A 19,741-nucleotide genomic window follows, 5' to 3' on the forward strand; every position below is an offset into this window, starting at 1 on the left:
GTGTCTGCATGAAGCTGGTCTACATATTTTAATGGTATTTGTTAGGCACTTATTATGTCAGACTGTACTAAGCACTGGGGTAGATATAAAATAATCGGATTGGACACAGTCCCTTTCCCATATAGGGCTCCAGATCTTTATCCCCATTTTACAGATGAGAGAACTGAGGCCCAGAACTTGGAGTAATGCCTGGCACCTGCCTGGTTGAAGCGGTTGCCCAGAAATTTCAGGGAGAGAGTGTGGGTCAGGTGGAGAGGCAGATAACCAGGTGCAGCTGATGGACTGGCCAAGAAACAATGGCGTTAGAGTGTAGGAGGGGCAGCAGGACTGCTAATACTCCCTGAGTCTGGTGGCTCATGGATTGATATGAATAACTGTGGTACCTGTTAAGCATATCCTATGTGCTAAGTGCCAGGTCGTGGGTTTGAATCCCGGCCCTGCCCCTCGTCGGCTGGGTGACTGTGGGCAAGTCACTTCAATTCTAGAGAAGCAGCGTGGCTCAATGAAAAGAGCCCGGGCTTTGGAGTCAAGAGGTCATGGGTTCGAATCCCGGCTCCACCACATGTCTGCTGGGGGACCTTGGGCAAGTTATTCACTTCTCGGAGCCTCAGTGACCTCATCTGTAAAATGGGGATTGACTGTGAGGCCCCCATGGGACAATCTGATCACATTGTATCCCCCCCAGTGCTTAGAACAGTGCTTTGCACATAGTAAGCGCTTAACAAGTGTATTTATTACTCTATTTTATTTGTACATATTTATTCTGTTTATTTTATTTTGTTAATATGTTTTGTTCTCTGTCTCCCCCATCTAGACTGTGAACCCTCTGTTGGGTAGGGACCGTCTCTATATGTTGCCAACTTGCACTTCCCAAGCGCTTAGTACAGTGCTCTGCACACAGTAAGCACTCAATAAATATGATTGAATGAATGAATAAAAGATAACTGGATTGGGCGTGGAGCTCACAGTGTTGAATCATCATTTTACAGATGAGAAAACTGAGGCATGGAGATAATTGATAATATTAATGATGGCATTTGTTAAGCACTTACTAAGTGCCAGACACTGTATTAAGTACTGGGGTAGATATGAGCAAGTTGGGTTGGATGCAGTCTATGTCCCATGTGAAGCTTACAGTCTCAATCCCCATTTTACAGATGAGGTAACTGAGGCCCAGACAAGTGAAGTGACTTGTCCAAGGTATCCCAGCAGACAAGTGGCAGAGCCAGAATTAGAACCAATGACCTTCTGACTCCCAGATCCGTGCTCTATCCACTAGGCCATGCTGCGAAAGGCTCTCATGTGAGAGAATCAGGAAAAACCCCGGACAGTTCCAGCCCCAGCCCAAGGTGCCTGGGGTTTAGAGTGTTTTTTTGGCTCCTCCTTGCCCCTGAGGCAAAGGGGGAGCATGGAGTAGCCTTTCTTGACTGAGTCTCTAGAAGCAGATAGAAGGGGAGCAAGGAGTCTCTCTCTTGCCTTGGCTCAATCTCCCCATACCAGCTAGGGACTCTTAGAGAAGAAAGGTGAGCCAGTTGGATGGTCCTTCCCCAACCATGAGGAAGAGTGTTTAAGGGGGCAGCCTTCTTGGTGCTCTCAGACCCACAGTCCTGGGCTGACTCAGGGATGACCTTTCCCATGTGTGGCTCTAAGATTAGGAGGTGGTCCCTGTGACAGGAGACAGAGGAATCCAGGAACGGTCCCAAATGGATCCCTTAATGGTGGAATGGTGTGAGTCGGTGATTCAGGGCATCCGGTGGCTTCCTGACCGTCTCATCCTCTCACTGGGCCCCTCGGAAACCCTTCTTCCCCCAGCTCACGTGCCAGGCTGGAATATTAATGAGAGTCGACACTATCCAAGTGGCATTTCAGACAATTATGTGGAATGGAAGCGGCTGTCATGAGCCATATCGAGGAGATTTATCATTAAACTTAAAGGGGAATTCTGTCCACTTATCTTTATGTATAGTGTTCAGGGTTTTTTTTTCCCCCCTGCTCTAGTCAGAACGTGAGCTGACAATGTGGGAAATAGCTGATTGTGCTGTGCCCTTATTCTCAGCCTTCCTCCCTCGCCTTCTGGGAAGGTGACTCCTCCTTCCGCACCTCTGTTGTGTATGGGCAGAGAAATCCACCTCTGCGAGATGGTTTCCTGGAGCACTGGTTAGCTGAAAAGTGTGGGGGAGAGAAGCCAGGTAGTCTTGGGGTGAGGGAATATCCCTCCAAAGCCAGGGGTCCATTTCTATTTTGAAGTCATTGTACAAATTCCTTAAAGATGGGATGCACATTCTGTTGTTCCATGTTGTTGTTGAGTTTTATATGTGCATGTGAACTCACACACGTAGAGTTAATATAATAATAATAATTAAAAACATACTACGTGTCAGGCACTGTATTAAGTGCTGGGGTGGCTATAAGCAAAATTGGGGTGGACACAGTCCTTGTCCCACATGGGACTCACAATCTCAATTCCCATTTTACAGGTGAGCTAACTGAGGCACAGACAAGTGAAGTGACTTGACCAAGGTAACACAGCAGACAAGTGGTGGATTCAGGATTAGAACCCATGACCTTCTGGCTCACAGGCCTGTTCTCTATCCACCATGAGGCTTCTCTGTTAACTTTTGTGTGTGTGTGTGTGTGTGTGTGTGTGTGTGTGTGTGTGTGTGTGTGTGTATCTAGCTCAAATTTCCTCGTGGCCAGTGGCCACTAATGAAATGGTGACCACAGTGTTCTCCTCCTAAAAACAGTGCACAACACAGTTCTTCCCTAAGCACAGTATTCCCATGCAGGAGGCAGCCAGAGGATCGTTTCTTGATTCTTGCATGTCACGCTTCCGTTAAAACAGCCCAGGGCCAAGCTGGCTTCTTTACAGTTGCTTTCCTCAAATTGAACTTGTGGGCAGCAAGGTCCACCTGGCTTTCTACTGATGGACTTGTTTCTAGTCTCTCTTTCTCCATTCTGTGCTCTTGGTTGTCCATTTGGGTGGATTGGTGTCACTTTCAGGACGTCTGTATCTTTCTAGCCATGAGGCCCACTGGGTGGCAAACACGTCTTACTGAATTCCATCTGTGAATTTTAGTGTTTGGGTTCACCACTGGTGAAGGAAGTCTTTCATTTCTATAGCTGGGATTTGGACAGCTTGCCTCTGACCAATCCTTCCTGGGTGGTCAAGCTACATAGGGACTGCAGACACACCCCTTCCCACTACCCCGCGGAACAGAGCCAGGGATTCAGAAGCCATGGGACCTCATGCCCAATCAGTCCTCACAGTCCAACTGGGCTCAAGAGACACACACTCTGAGTGGCCAGAACCCTCCACTTCACCAGGAAGACCTACCTCAGCCACAGACCAGAGCCAGGGATTCAGAAGCCACGGGGCCTCATGCCCACTCAGCCCTCATCACCAAGACTCCAGAGACATGCTCTTTGAGTAGCCAGGTCATTTCACATCACCAGGAACACCTACCTCAGCCATACACTCCTCCTGGGATTCAGAAGCCTTCTCAACATTTGGAATATTGAGAAGAGTGTAGCAGCAGATCCTCATATTGATGATGTTGTGCCCCCACTATGTCTTATTGATCAGTGGTATTTGTTGAGCTCTTACTATGTGCAGAGAGCACTGTGCCATACAGTTTCACTCTTCTCATGTTCCCCTCCCCATCCCTGTTATTGTTTCCTGCCAATCACCAAGCTCCCCATTCCCTCACAGTACCCCCTGATAGTGCACCCTAACCCCTGGAGCCTCTCTGCCTCCTTTTCATTCTGAGATGGGCCCCTACTTCTTCATGGGCAAACTCCCCTTCATCCTTGTCCTGTTCCTGACCCTTCTCACCATCACCAGTGGTTGGATTTTGTTGTCTGACCCTATCTTAATGTAAATATTTTCATACCATTTCCCTTTCCAGAATGTATTCTCCTTGTGGACAGGGAATGTGTCACTTCTCAGAACAGGAGTGCTCGAAACAGTGTCCATGATCCCCAAGGGGGAACTCAAATGCTGCTATTTGTAGTTTGTTCTAGGTTCCCAAATGTCTCACTTTGCACTTGCCCTTCCTGAATTCCATTCTGCTCTTTAAGAATCAATATTTTTAAAATGGTATTTAAGTGCTACTCCTTTGCCAGGCACTGTACTAAGCTCTGGGATAGAATACAAGCTAATTAGGTTAGACACAATCCATGTCCCACAGGGGGCTAGCAGTCTTAATCCCCATTATACAGATTAGGTGACTGAGGCACAGAGAAGCTAAGTGACTTGCCCAAGGTCCCACAGCAGATAAGTAGGGGAGCTGAGATTAGAACCCAGTTGCTCTATTTGCTAGGCTACAATGCTTCCCATGTTGGGGCTCATAATTGCTGAAGAAGCTGAGGGTGCCACTCTACCTTCCTCTAGGTCCGCTTTCCAAGGTGGTGAGCAAACTGGGGAGAGCTCATCCAAGCGCATGGGAGAGGCCAACAAGACCAATGTTTGACCTGTCTATGCTTCCTTCTACAGTATGTGCTTGTGCTCTTGGGCTTTGACGGGCTTCTCCCATGCTCTTGGAACCCCAGTCTTTGGGAAACCTTCCCCCTGGAGAGCAAGCCCTCTCCCAATTCTCATCAAGCAGTCTTCTCTGTCTGCTGCTCCAGACTCTCAGTGATTAATTGCTGGGTTTTGTTTGTTTTATTATGGTATTTGTTCAGGACTTAATATAAATAATTATATTGAATAATAGTAATTATGATATCTGTTAAGGGCTTACTATGTGCTAAGCACTGGGGTAGATACAAGTTAATCAGGTTGGATACAGTCCCTGTCCCACATGGGGCTCATACTCTTAATCCCCATTTTACAGATGAGGTAATTGAGCCACAGAGAAGTTAAGTGACTTTCCTGAGGTCACACAGCAGACTAAGCCCCAACCAAACCTCATGTTTCCTCATCTTATTCCCTTCTGCACCACCCTGACTTGCTCCCTTTGCTCTCCCCCCTCCCCACCCCACAGCACTAATGTATATATCTATAATTTTGTTTATATTGATGTCAGTTTACTTGTATTGATGTCTGTATTCCCCCCTCTAGACTGTGAGCTTGCTGTGGGCCGGGAGTGTCTCTCTTTATTGCTGTTTTGTACTTTCATAAGTGCTTGGTACAGTGCTCTCTAACTACGATTGAATGAATAAATAAATGAATGACAAATGACAGAGCTGGGATTAGCACCTATGTCCTTCTGGCATGCAGGCCTGTGCTGTATCCACTAGGCCATGCTGCTGTGTTGCAATGTTTGTGTTCTGTTGTCTTGTCGAATAGTCCCTTAATTTCACATTCTTATCCATCTTTGATCTGGGGGCCCTGGGTTCAATGCTGAGCACTGACTGTGTCTAACAGAACCACCTCCCACAGGGCTGGGTGGTGGGCAAAATAGCATGGTTCATGGCCTCATGGTGTCTGGGAAGCAGCTTGGCATAGTGGATAGAGAACCAGCCTGGGACTCAGAAGGTCATGAGTTCTAATCCCCAATCTGCCACTTGTCTGCTGTGTGACTTTGGGCAAATCACTTCTCATCTGTAAAATGGGGATTGAGGCTATGAGCCCCACATGGGACAGGGAGTGTGTCCAACCCAATTTGCTCATATCCACCCCAGTGCTTAGTACACTGCCTGGCACATAGCGCTTAACAAATGCCATAACTATGTCAGTCACCAGACTGTGAATGGGCCCAATGAGTGAGATCGCTTTGCACAGGACCCTGCTATTTGCTCTATGGGCTAGCCTAGAGAAAAGGACAAGCATAGCACAGAAGAATAAGCGTCTGTTTCAAGTCCTTCTTTCAACCGCTCCCCTCCCCGACAGGATGAGAGATCCTCTCTAAGCCCCACCGCCGCTCTTAAAGGACAGCTTTTGGAGTGCTGGCCAGGACCATTCTGCAGAGAAGGTGGCTGATGGAGGATGTTACATAGCTAGTCCAAAGGGATTCCGTTGATAAGGAACTGTGGAGGTTGGGTTAGCAGGTCATAGCGCAAGCGTTGCAAGGGTGGTCTTTCAAGAGACTATGTCTGCATTGTCATGTGATTACTCTATGACCAAGCTGACCTGTGTCTCTTGGAAGTCAGGGGCCATTTATCCCACTGATGCATCCTACAGATGCAGCCAATACCGTGGGTGAGGTGCCCCTAAACTGCAGTCACCCAGCTGAGGCCCAAGATTTGGGGCTCAGACATTCTATTAGCAAATGGCCCACCCTGCACAGCTCCTTGTCTCTGGCTTTACTTTAGTTTTGAGTTAGCAAGGATTTTGCTGAAGTCAGTTAGCAACACCTTGATTTCTCAGGTTCAGAAGAACTGATGTAGTGACACCAAGTTAGTAGGCAGTTCAGCACCTGGGTGTGGAAGGAGGGGGAGCCGAGGAGAGAGATGGGAATTTTATATGCAGACAGAAGTCCTGGGACTTGACTTCAGGGGACAAGACTTCTGATCCAGACCCAGGGATGCCTGTGGCTCAAAGGTGCCTCCCGGGCCTGGGCAGTCAAGCTGTTGCCCTTGGGTCACCAGTGGGGGTTGCTGGAGGAGAGGATCCCAGCTCGGAATAGCCATCTGCCAGCCAACTCTGGGTCCAAGTCAGGAATCCCTGAACCGGAAGGCCTGGCTGGAAACCTGAGAGGGAGACAGGATGAGCTACTAACCATACCCTTGGTTACCGGTTCTCTCTTGGCCTCTGGTAGCCTGCCCAGTGCCTGAAAAGCAGATTCCGGTTGCAAGCTGAATGCCTTGTGGCAGATGCATGGCCAGATAGTGCTCTGGTACCTCCATGCCCAAGAGACCAGATCTGAGCACTCAAGGAGTCCCGGCATAAACCTGGGATCGACCAAATGGATGGGACTGCTCAGGATGGGACAGAAAATTCCCCTGTCCCCTGGCCTGTACCGGTAACCTCAGGGCTGAGCTGCAATTGGATCTGTCTCAGAAGATTGGGGTTGGGGAGAGGGATGCTGGGAGCCTGGGTTGTCACCTCTCTGAAGTGGGGCAGCAGTTATGGTGTCTCTGTTGCCCCTCTCCTTTGTTCTTCTCCCATCAAGAGGCAAAGGTGCTTGTCCACTTTTGGGGTTGGGGGTGCTGAGCTGAGGGGAGCCTGTAGCTTGTTTGGGATGAGGCACTCATGGCAACTCAGGGGCAGGTGCCAAACAACCATTAAATTTCAGGAGCACCCAGTAAGTGCAGAAATCTGTACTCAGAGCTTGGGAGTGCATGGTGTCATTTTTTTTAATGGTATTTAAGTATTTACTATGGGTCAGGCACTGGATAGATACAAGTTCAACAGGTTGGACAAAGTCCCTGTCCCACATGTGGTTCACAGTCTTAATCCCCATTTTACAGGTGAGGTAACTGAGTCCCAGAGAAGTGAAGTGACTTGCCCAAGTTCACACAGCAAAGTGGCAGAGCTGGGATTAGAACCCAAGTCCTTTTGACTGCCAGGTCTATGCTCTATCCACTAGAACATAATAATAATGATGGCATTTATTAAGCGCTTACTATATGCAAAGCACTGTTCTAAGCGCTGGGGAGGTTACAAGGTGATCAGGTTGTCCCACATGGGTCTCACAGTCTTAATCCCCATTTTACAGATGAGGTAACTGAGGCACAGAGAAGTTAAGTGACTTGCCCAAAGTCACACAGCTGACAAGAACATGATGCTTCTTGTTGGGATCATGTCTACAGTTGGCAGATGGCTCAGTGGAAAGAGCCCAGGCTTGGGAGTCAGAGATCATGGGTTCTAATCCCGGCTCTGCCACTTGTCAGCTGTGTGACCTTGGGCAAGTCACTTCACTTCTCTGTGCCTGTTACTTCAACTGTAAAATGGGGAGTAAGATTGTGAGCCCCACGTGGGACAACCTGATCAACTTGTATCTCCCCCAGTGCTTAGAATAGTGCTTGGCACATAGTAAGTGCTTAACAAATACCATCATCATCATCATCATTATTATTATTATCCCTGCCCTCAAGGAGTTTACAATCTAGTGATTCACTTTGGAGCCAGCCACTGGTTCTTGAGGTTTTGAAGGAATAATAATGATGGTATTTAAGTGTTTACTATGTGCCAAGCACTGTTCTAAGCACTGGGGTAGATATAAAGCTATAAGGGTGTCCCATGTGGGGCTCACAGTCTTAATCCCCATTTTACAGATTAGGAAACTGAGGCACAGAGAAGTTAAATGGCTTACCCAAGACCACACAGCAGACAAGTGGTAGAGCCAGGATTAGAACCCACGACCTGTGACTCCCCAGCCCGTGCTCTTTCCACTAAGCCACTTTGCTTCTCAGAGTAAAGGTTGCTGCAGCTGCCCACCAATGAGGCAGGATCTGGTGGAGGCTGGGCAACTTGACTTCCTTAGAGGACAAAGCAACCCTCAAAAATTGATTTTTAGATTTTTGGCACTGAGTTGATGTAATTTATTTCTCCTCCCTCCCTCTTGAACTTTGTAGAACCTTCTGAAAGGGAGTGTCTTGGGTGTGACAGGGTGAAATATCTCTTCCAAGAGGCCTTCCCTGACTAAGCCCCCCTTTCCTCTTCTCCCACTCCCTTCTGCATCATCCTGATTTGCTCCTTTCATTCATTTCCCCTCCCAGCCCCACAGCACATAGGTACATATCTGTAATTCATTTATTTATATTACTTCTGTCTTCCCCTATAGACTCTAAGCTTGTTGTGGGCAGGGAATGTGTCTGTTTACTGTTTTATTGTACTCTCCCAAGTGCTTAGCACAGTGCTCTGCACACAGTAAGTACTCAATAAATATGATTGAAGAAATGAATGAATGAAAAAAAGAAAGGTTGAGCCTCCTCGTGAGCTGGTTTTGTGAGGGTTGAGAGGCCAGACTTGTCCTAGGGCCTGGTGAGGCTGGATCATTAGAAAGAGGCAATCAATTCCACCGGGGACCAGCAAAGGGACTTGGAGACCTGGAGCAGTCATCTGAATGGCTGGTTTTGTTTTTGTTTTTTTTCAGGGGTGGGGAGGGGTTGGCAAGTGGGGAGGGGTTGGCAATTGTTAAGCATTTACTTTGTGTGAGGCACTGTACTAAGTGTTTGGGGTAGATACAAGCAAATCAGGTTGAACACAGTCCCTGTTCCACATGGGGCTCCCAGTCTTAATCCCCATTTTATAGATGAAGTAACTGAGGCAGAGAAATGTAGTGGTTTGCCCAAGTTCACACAGCAGACAAGTGGTTTCCCATTGACACCCTGGGCCAAGTGGCCCAGCCCTCCCCTCTCCATACCTTTGTTTCACCTTCTGAGAAGAGGGGCTGGGACTCAGTGGGGTCACAAAGAGGAGTGGCTTCACCTTCCTGTAGAATGACCAAGGGGCCAAGACCCCTCACTCACTTTGCTGCAGTGAAATTAATCAATCAATGGCATTTGAGCACTTATTGTATACAGAACATTGTACTAAGTGCTCAGTAAAATACAATACAACAATGTTGGTAGGCATGATTCCTGCCCACAAGGTGCTTACAGTCTGTAGGGGGAGAAATGGATTGAGAAAAGAATAGTGAGTCTGCTCCACCACTTGCTCTCACTCTCCTTCCATCCTCCATCCAGGTTCAGCAAAATCAATCAATCAATGGTATTTATTGAGTGCTTACTATGTGCAGAGCACACTTTGTCCATGAACTACAGTTGGGTGGAAGTTGGTTTGACACTGATGATTGAGAAGGGCACATAAGATAGCCAGCAGAACACATGCTTGAGTTGCTTTCACCATAATTGTAACGATTTGCAATGAGCCACCCTCATTCTCTCCCAGAGTTCCTGTGCCCAGAGGCACATGCCGCCAGGGAGAACCTTTAGAGAAGCAGCGTGGCTTAGTGGAAAGAGTCTGGGCTTTGGAGTCAGAGGTCATGGGTTCAAATCCCGACTTGGCAAATGGTCAGCTGTGTGACTTTGGGAATGTCACTTAACTTCTCTGTGCCTCAGTTACCTCATCTGTAATATGGGGATTAAGACTGTGAACCCCCCGTGGGACAACCTGATCACCTTGCAACCTCCCCAGCGCTTAGAACAGTGCTTTGCACATAGTAAGCACTTAATAAATGCCATCATTATTATTTCATGGGAAATTGAATGGCAGATGCAGTGGACATCTCTGGAGAAATGGACAAAGGCTCATGGGAGAGTCTGATCCAGATGACTAAAGACAAAGTATAGTTTGTGAGGTTTGGGTGGTCCCTTTCTTTATGGAGGCCTGCCTTTACTTTGTGTTCATGTGGTCATTATTTGAGAGTAGACATCAAGAGTGACGGCATCTGTACCACTGTGCTTTGCACATAGTAAGTGCTTAACAAATGCCAACATTATTATTACTACCACACATGTTGTAGGCTTTCAAGTTACCTCTACTAAAGGTCATAGCAGATGTCTGATGTTCTTCCTCCTGGTTATAAATGATTTTAGTGTGTCACTCCACCACTAGGACTGTAAGATCCCAGAGGGCAGGTATCATGTCTGCTGATTCTATTGTAATCTCTTAGTTCAGTGCTTGATAAATATGACTGATTCTTATGAATCAATCCATCAGTGTTATTTGAGCACTACAACTTCTTATATTCCCACCATGACCCCATCCACCCCTGTTTTTCCAATCACTGTAGACAATATCACTATCCTCCCTGTCTCACTAGCTCACAGTTTGGTTGTTGTCGTTATTTCTCTCATTTAACCTACATATTCAGTGTCACCAAATCCTGTGTTTTACCTTCACAACAGTGCTAAAATCCACCCTTTCCTTACCTTCTAAACTGCTACTACCCTGATCCAAGCATATCTTAATTCCTGCATCTGCTTCCTCACTGACCTCCCTGACTCCAGTCTCTTCCCACTCCAGTCCATACTTCACTCTGCTGCCAGATTTTTTTTCATAGCAAAACGTTCATGTCTCTCCCTCTTCAAGGACCTCTGGCAGTTGCCCATCCACCTCTGCATAAAACAGAAACTCCTTACCATTGGCTTTAAAGCATTTGATCAGCTCGCCCCCTCCTACCTCACGTCACTGATCTCCCACCAAAGCCCAGCCTGTACACTTTGCTACTGTAGTTCCAGCTTGCTTACTGTGCCCTGATCTCATGTTTCTCACCTCCAACTCCTTTCCCACATCATCCTCCTGGCTTGGAACTCCCTCACCCTCCAGGTATGCAAGGCTACCACTCTCCCCATCCTCAAAGCTTTATTAAGATTACATCTTGTCCAAGAGGCCTTCCCTAATTAAACCTTCTTTTTCCCAACTCCCTCTCACTTGTGCTACATCTCTGCACTTGGATCCGTATCCTTTGGACATTTAATATTCATCCCGTCCTCAACCCCACAGCACTTGTGTACATATGCATGAATGATTTTTTTTTTAATATTGATGTCTGTCTCCCTCTCTTGACTGTAAGCTTGTTACAGGCAGGAAATATGTCTAACAACTCTATTCTATTGTACTTTTCCAAGAGCTTAATACAGTGATCTGCACACAGTAAGCACTAAATAAATACCACTGAGTGCAGAGCCTTGTACAAAGCCTTAGGGAAAGGACAATATAGCATCTCTGTGAAGCAGAGCAGGAGCAGGATGAAAACTTTCTTTTAATAAGTGGGAATTGGTCTTGAGAGAGGGGGACCACCCAAGCCAGCAGAGGAAGCTTAGGACTCCTGCCTCCTCCCTTGAGCTTTGTACAATTGCTTTAACTGAATCAAGCGATACTCTTGAAAGATTACTTCCTCCCGACTGGCCCACCCTCTGGAGAAGTCAGCCTCAAGGGCTGGCTTGTGAGTCTGCCATTGAAAATCTGTCTCTAAGCTATGTAGCCTGCTTGCTGGCTTGGGGGAAATCAATCCACGGTATTTATTGAACACTTACTGTGTACAGAGCACTGTACTAAGCACCTGCAAAAATACACTATGACAGAGTTGGTAGACACATTCCCTGAATCCAAAGAGCTTACAATCTAGAGGAGGGGGGAAAGGATCTGCCTCTTGTTTTTCAGCCTATAAAAATCTGTTTGGTGGCTCCATGTCGATCTAGTGGATAGAACACAGGCCTGGGAGTCAGGTAGTCATGGGTTCTAATCCTGGATCTGCCACTTGTCTGTTGTGTGATCTTGGGCAAGTCACTTCACTTCTCTGTGCCTCAGTTACCTCATTTATAAAATAGGAAGTGAAACTGTGAGCCCCACGTGGGACAGGGATTGTGTCCAACCCGATTAAGATTAACCAAGATTGTTGTAACCACCCCAGAACTTGGTACAGTGTCTGGTACATAGTAAGCATTTAACAAATACCATTATTATTATTAGTGTTGTTGTTCTGCCCTGTACAGTAAGGGCAGTCAAATCTTGGCTGCAGAGTGGAAGAAGCAGATGCTGGAGAGTGGGGGTGGGGGAGGGGTTCCCCCAGCATCTCTGGGACCACTCCTTTGGACTAGAGGGTCCCACATTTGTTGATGTGTTATTTCCTCCACACCTCCTTCACCCCTTGAGGATTCTCACCCATTGTTTCTTTTGTCCTCAGGAACCATGTGGGGTTACAGGGCCACTGACCACCTCTTCATCGGGCTTTTCATGATGATCACTGGCTGCTGGGGTAAGTCTTTTGCCCCGGCCAGGGCCACCCTGGGTTTCTGGAGAACGGCAAAAGTGTTGGCCTGGGAGGGGTTCGGGTCTGACAATAGGAGTGGGGTATCTGGGAGGGAGGAGGGAAGAAGCTCAAAATGTCTCAAAACAACTCACCAGGATCTTCTTCCTATTGCTAAATGACCCTGAGTAAGACAGTTGACCTCTTTGGATCTCAGCATCCTTCTTGTTCAGAGAAGCAGTAGTTATCCATGCTGAGAAGCAGTGTGGCCAATAAGACAGTTGACCTCTTTGGGTCTCAGCATCCTTCTTGTCCAGAGGAGCAGTAGTTATCCATGCTGAGAAGCAGTGTGGCCAACTGGAAGGAGCACAGGCCTGGGAGTCAGAGGACCTGGGTTCTAATCCTGGCTCTGCCACTCACCTGCTATGTGACCTTGGGCAAGTCATTTTACTTTCCCTGTGCCTCTGATCCCTCATCTGCAAGAATGGGGATTCGATGCCTGTTCTCCCACTTAGATTGAGACTGTGGCCACCCCGGTACGTGGCCCTAGCCCTGCCACATCAGGGAGGAGCAGCCCTGGCTCCCGAGGAGCAAGCTGGACCCCGGAGGGCTCAGCTCCTCCAGTTCCTGCCCCCTTCCAATGGGGTTGAGCACTGTGGGCCTGTGGCCGTCCAAGAGAGGGGCATGCCCAACATAGGGTAGCCCTCTGCCTCTGAGCTCACTGCCATCCCAAGAAGCATCCCCAGACTGACCCCCTCCTCCCCCTCCCCCTCCCCCCACCTTACCTCCTTCCCCTCCCCACAGCACCTATATATATGTATATATGTTTGTACATATTTATTACTCTATTTTACTTGTACATATACTATTTATTTTATTTTATTTATTTTGTTAATATGTTTTACTGTCTGTCTCCCCCTTCTAGACTGTGAACCCACTGTTGGGTAGGGACCGTCTCTATATGTTGCCAACATGTACTTCTCAAGTGCATAGTACAGTGTTCTGCACACAGTAAGTGCTCAATAAATACGATTGAATGAATGAGTGAAAGCAGTGTGCCTAATGACTACAGCACACAACTGGGAAACAGAAGACCGCGGTTCTAAACTCAGCTCTGCCACTTTTTTGATGAGTGACTTTGAGCAAGTCATGAGAAACAGCCTGGCCTAGTGGAAAGAGCATGGGAGTCAAAAGGACCATGTTTTAATCCTGGCTCCACCATTTGTCTGCTATGTGATCTTGAGCAAGTCATTTCTCTGTGCCTGAATTTCCATCCGTAAAATGGGGATTAAGACTGTGAGCCCCATGTGGGACAGGGACTGGGTCCAACAGGATTAGCTTGTTTATACTCCAGCTCTTAGTACAGTGCCTTGCATACAGTTGCCTCTTCTGTAATATGTTTTTATTCTATTAATGATGTGTTTGCTAGATGGTGAGCCCGTTGCTGAGTAGGGACCGTCTCTGTATGTTGCCTATTTGTACTTCCCAAGAGTACAGTGCTCTGCACACAGTAAATGCTAAAAAATTACGATTGAATGAATGAATAAGCACTATGTGCCAGGCACTGTACTAAGCTCTAGGGTAGATACAGGCCAATCAGGTTGGACACAGTCCATGTCCCACATGGGGTTCACAGTATCAATCCCCATTTTACAGATGAGGGGACTGAGGCACAGAGAAGCTAAATGATTTGCCCAAAATCACTCAGCAGACAAGTATGCTGCATCATTATGTCAAACCCAAGATGCTCTGTTACAGCAGAAATCCAAGTTTGCCAGATGAATCCCTTGATGAAATTAGGCAGTTGCTGATCTGTCCCCAATAGCCCTTTGAAGCAGCCTACATGAACTCTGTATTGGGGCTGATAAGGGAGGGAAAGAAGAAGCTGTGGTTAGAATCCAGGTCCTTTTGATCCCCAGGCCTATGTTTTATCCACTAGGCTCCATGTGGGACAAGGATTCTGTTCTGAAAATATTACATCTACCCTGGCATTCAGCACAGTGGCACCTGGCCATACTAAACAGGCAAAGCAAGGTGGATGGGGAACAAGGACGGTGCCCTAACATTTTGACCAGAGTCCTGGGTGCAGCTGGGCTTAGCCCCGGCACTCCTCTCTATTTTTTCTAAGTGCTTTGTTAAGCACTTATATGCCAGGCACTGTACTAAGCACTTCTGTAGATAAAAGTTAATCAGGTTGAACACAGGTCCTGTCCCACACAGGACTCACAGTCTTTAATCTCCATTTTACAGATGAGGCAATAGGCACAGAGAAGTTAAGTGACTTGTCCAAGTCCGTACAGAAAACAAGTGGTGGAACTGGTGGAACCTATACATAATAGGTGCTCAACAAATAGGAGAAGTGATAGAAGAAGTAGAATAGTAGTAGAAGTGGTGCATTTCCCTGCCCCTGAGCAGACCAGCTGCCATATGAAGGGGTGACCCGATTAAGGATGCTCAGATCTTGAGTCCCTCAGGGGCTGGAGATCCATCATCATGTCAAACCCAAGATGCTCTGCTGCAGCTGAAATTCAGGTCTGCTGGATCGATTCCCTGATGAAATTAGGGAGTTGCTTTTCCTTCCCAGTAGCCCTTTGGGACATCCTTCATGAACTCAGGATTGGGGCTGATGAGCCTGGCATAGGAGCAAGATCATGGGCCTGGGAGTAAGAAGACCTGGGTTCTAATTCCAGTTCCACCACTTGTTTTCTTTATGGACTTGGACAAGTCACTTAACTTCTCTGTGCCTATTGCCTCATCTGTAAAATGGGGATTAAAGACTGTGAGCCCTGTGTGGGACAGGGCCTGTGTTCAACCTGATTAATTTTTATCTACAGAAGTGCTTAGTACAGTGACTGGCATATAAGTGCTTAACAAAGCACTTAGAAAAAATAGAGAGGAGTGCCGGGGCTAAGCCCAGCTGCACCCAAGACTCTGGTCAAAATGCTAGGGCACTGTCCTTGTTCCCCACCCACCTTGCTTTGCCTGTTTAGTATGGCCAGGTGCCTCAGCTTCCCATTCTGCCATCCCTGACTCCCAGAAGAGTAGGAGCCCCTTAGACACCAAGCTGAATCCCAGTGACCTCTTAATAATAATGTTGGTATTTGTTTAGTGCTTACTATGTGCCAAGCACTGATCTAAACGCTGAGGTAGATACAAGGAAGTTAGATTGTCCCACGTGGGGCTCACAGTCTAAGTCCCCATTTTACAGATGAGGTAACTGAGGCACAGAGAAGTTAAATGACTTGCCCAAAGTCACACAGCTGACAAGTGGCAGAGTCAGAATTAGAACCCACAGACTCTGACTCCCAAGCCTGGGCTGTTTCCACTAAGTCACGCTGCTTCCTCTAAGGTGGCTTCTCTGCCACCACTTACCCCTCTCTTCTCCTACTCCCAGAACATTACCTGTCTTCCTTTCTCTTTCACTCCCCTTCACCTTCTCCCCCACTTTTCCTCTTTCCATTCACATGGGCACGCTTCCAGACAGCTCTGGGGCCCTTAGTTACCTGACACAGCCTTTTTGCTCCTAGAAGACAATCCTTGTGCCATCGAGATAAGAAATCAGAAGCCAAAGGCCAAATAAAACATCCACACTGCCTGATCAAGGCCACTCGGCCTTCAGAGGGGAAGAGTATGCCAAGGGCTTTGGACTGCATGCCCCCTTGTCCTGAGGTCCTGCTTAGTACGGGGAGGGTGGTGGCTGCGAGCTGCTGCTCAGCTGCCTGTGGAGAGCTCCAGGTGACTCATTAGTGACAGGCCCTTAAAATCAAATTAAAAAATGGGCACCGTTGGTGCAAGCAGTCTTTCCCCTTACCTTCCCACTGCATCTTCTCCCCACCCCCGAGGCCCTCTCCATCCTCTGTCCCCCAATGTCTGTCTACTTGAGGAGCATGCCAAGATTAGACCAGAGCCATTCTCCTTGGTATACTTACCTGCCAACACACTCCGCTGGGGGCTCTGTGGGTTCCCTTATGTCCAGGGAATGTCACTGTTTATTTTTGTGTTGTACTGTCCCAAACGCTTAGTACAGTGCTCTGCACACAAAGCGCTCAATAAATACAATTGAATGAATGAATGTCCCCTTTGTGCAGATGAGAAATCTGAGGCTCAGAGAAAGGAAGTACCTTATCTAAAGTCACACAGCAAGTATCAGTTCAAACTGATCTCCCCCATCTCTTGCCCCTCTTGCACCCCTCAACTCATCCCATCCATCTCCCTCCTTCCTCCCCCCACCCCCTTTTCCTTCTCCTCCTCCTCCATTCGTTCATTCAATCGTATTTATTGAGTGCTTACTGTGTGCAGTACATGGTACTAAGCACTTGGGAAGTACAAGTTGGCAACATATAGAGACCGTCCCTACCCAACAATGGGCTCACAGTCTAGAAGGGGGAGACAGACAACAAAAGAAAACATGTGGACAGGTGTCAAGTCATCAGAATAAATTGAAGTAAAGCTAGATGCACATCATTAACAAAATAAATAGAATAGTAAATATGTACAAATAAAATAAATAGAGAAATCTGTACAAACATATATACGGGTGCTGTGGGAAGGGGAAGGAGGTAGGGCAGGGGGTGATGGGGAGGAGGAGAGGAAAAAGGGGGCTTAGTCTGGGAAGGCCTCCTGGGGCAGGTGAGGTCCCAGCTCCCCTCCATCTCCCCTCCATCTCCCCTCCTCCTCCAGCTCCCCTCCACTTTCCAGGAGGCTTGAAAAGCAGGCAGGCACAGCCAAACTCATTTAAAGGGGTCTTGGGCAGGGATGGGTGCAGCACAATGTATTCAGGAATGGAGGGAAGGTGGAACAGAGAACTGATACAAGAATAATGAATGCCTGATCCCCAATTGTTTTCATTCAATCGTATTTATTAAGCACTTATTGTGTGCAAATCACTGTAATAAAAGCGTGGGAGAGTACAATATTACAACAAACAGACACATTCCTGCCCACGATGAGCTAATTGAAGTGGAGGCTTTTTTGGCCTGGTAAATTGGGGTTGGTTTGGGTTTTTGTTTTTTGGGGTTTTTTTTCCCAATGCCAGGACCATGGCCTGCAGGGCAGGGGCTGGGCTGGGCTGCCCATCCCTCCCCGGCATTTGTGGCAAGGAGAAGATTTGTCAGTGTTGCAGGGCTGGCCTTTCAGCCAGCAGCAGGGCAATCTGCTCCTGCAGTGAGCCAGCTTGGACCCAGGTGGGATGTGGGAGCTGTTCTGGGATGGGAACTGTGGGGGTGTCAGGCTGCTGGGAAGGAGACCAGGGGGAAGTCAGGCTGCTACCATCCTGCAGTTCCCACCTCCTTGACTATCAGGACATGACTCCTGGCCTGACCTGGGGTCTGCGGCTGCAGCTTTCAAACCCTTGGCCCTGCCCTAGTCCAGTAAGAAACAAAGCTTCCTTCCACTCCCTGACTGTACTGAGCACTCAGTAGTAGTAATAATAATTGTGGTATTTGTTAAGCACTTACTGTGTGCCAGGCACTGTACTAAGTGCTGGGGTGGTTACAAAAAAACTGGATTGGATGCAGTCCCTGTCCCACATGAGGCTCACAGTCTCAATCCCCATTTTCCAAATGAGGTAATTGAGGTCCAGAGAAGGAAATGACTTGCCCAAGGTCACCCAGCAGACAATAATAATAATAATAATAATGGTATTTGTTAAGCACTTTCTGTGTGCAAAGCACTGTTCAAAGCACTGGGGGGATACAAGGTGATCACGTTGTCCCATCTGGGGCTCACAATCTTAATCCTCATTTTACAGTTGAGGTAACTGAGGCCCAGAGAAGTGAAGTGACTTGCCCAAAGTCACACAGCTGACAAGTGGTGGAGTCAGGATTAGAACCCATGACCTCTGACTCCCAAGCTTGGGCTCTTTCCACTGAGCCACGCTGCTTCTCTGTGGTGGAGCTGGGGTTAAAACCCATAACCTTCTGACTCCTAGACCTGTGCTCTATTCACTAAACCATAGAGTGCAGCAGGCATCAGGAAAGCCCCTGGTTGACCTGGATAAATTTACAATGTAATGAAACCCAGTTAAGGGGTAAGCTCACTGGACTCTCCCCACGGCTTAGTTGACTCAGACCCCTCTTCCAATCTGGCAGCGTTGGTCTATGATCGTATGGCACAATGAATTTCCCAGCAGCTGGGTAATGAGCTTGAGAGTGAACAATGATTATGTTATTGATCTTTCCTGTCCTCCAAAGTGGTCCTGAAGAATTGGAAGGGACCTCAGGGTGAGCTGCCTCCATCCCCTTACCGTAGCACACGTTGTTGCCTGCAAGTCATGAGAGAACACTTCTATTGCCTCCAGAGAGCAGGCTCTTCAGCTGCTGCAGGGAAACTCTCCCACTCCCAACCCCTGGGACCAGAAACCCCCTCTGGGCTGCATTTTTCAGTCGCCAGCCCTGCTCATTCATTCAATCATATTTATTGAACGCTTACTGTGTGCACAGCACTGTACTAAGTGCTTGGGAAGTACAAGTTGGCAACATATAGAAACGGTCCCTACCCAACAGCAGGTTCACAGTCTAGAAGGGGGAGACAGACAACAAAACAAAACATATTTAACAAAATAAAATAAATAGAATAAATATGCACAAGTAAAATAGAGTAATAAATATGTACAAACATATATACATATATATAGGTGCTGTGGGGAGGGGAAAGAGGAAGGGAGGGGGAGGAGGGGGAGAGGAAGGAGGTGGCTCAGTCTGGAAAGGCTTCCTTGAGGAGGTGAGCTCTCAGTAGGGCTTTGAAGGGAGGAAGAGAGCTAGCTTGACTGATGTGTGGAGGGAGGGCATTCCAGACCAGGGGGAGGATGTGGGCCAGGGGTCGATGGCGGGACAGGCGAGAACGAGGCACAGTGAGGAGGTTAGCGGCCGAGGAGCGGAGGGTGCAGGCTAGGCTGTAGAAGGAAAGAAGGGAGGTGAGGTAGGAGGGGGCTAGGTGATGGAGGGCCTTGAAGCCGAGAGTGAGGAGTTCTGCTCTGCACATTGCTCTGCACATGCAAAAATTGCCCACCCTGCAACTTGGTGATCAATGCCCGTAGATATATGTGAGTCTCACTATAGATAGCTGCCTCTGTGCCAGAGGGATCAGTTTGCGGGTGCCTCCCCTGCTCTGCCACCTGCCCATTGAAAAACAACATGGCCTAATAATAATAATGATGGCATTTG

General features: G+C 47.8%; 1 protein-coding gene across 4 annotated transcripts in view; it reads left to right on the plus strand.

Annotated features, from left to right (window-relative positions):
- Window positions 1-19,741, plus strand: part of CDH23 (cadherin related 23) — a 425,144-nt gene that overhangs the window by 18,724 nt on the left and 386,679 nt on the right. For all 4 annotated transcript variants that reach the window (XM_038744221.1, XM_038744217.1, XM_038744218.1 and 1 more), the window contains exon 2: window positions 12,516-12,587. In XM_038744221.1, the coding sequence (XP_038600149.1) occupies window positions 12,521-12,587 (67 nt within the window). In that variant the 5' untranslated portion in view covers window positions 12,516-12,520. The remainder of the gene's footprint in view (window positions 1-12,515; window positions 12,588-19,741) is intronic.

Source organism: Tachyglossus aculeatus, chromosome 3 (genome assembly GCF_015852505.1).
Source record: "Tachyglossus aculeatus isolate mTacAcu1 chromosome 3, mTacAcu1.pri, whole genome shotgun sequence".
Classification (NCBI taxonomy): Eukaryota; Metazoa; Chordata; class Mammalia; order Monotremata; family Tachyglossidae; genus Tachyglossus; species Tachyglossus aculeatus.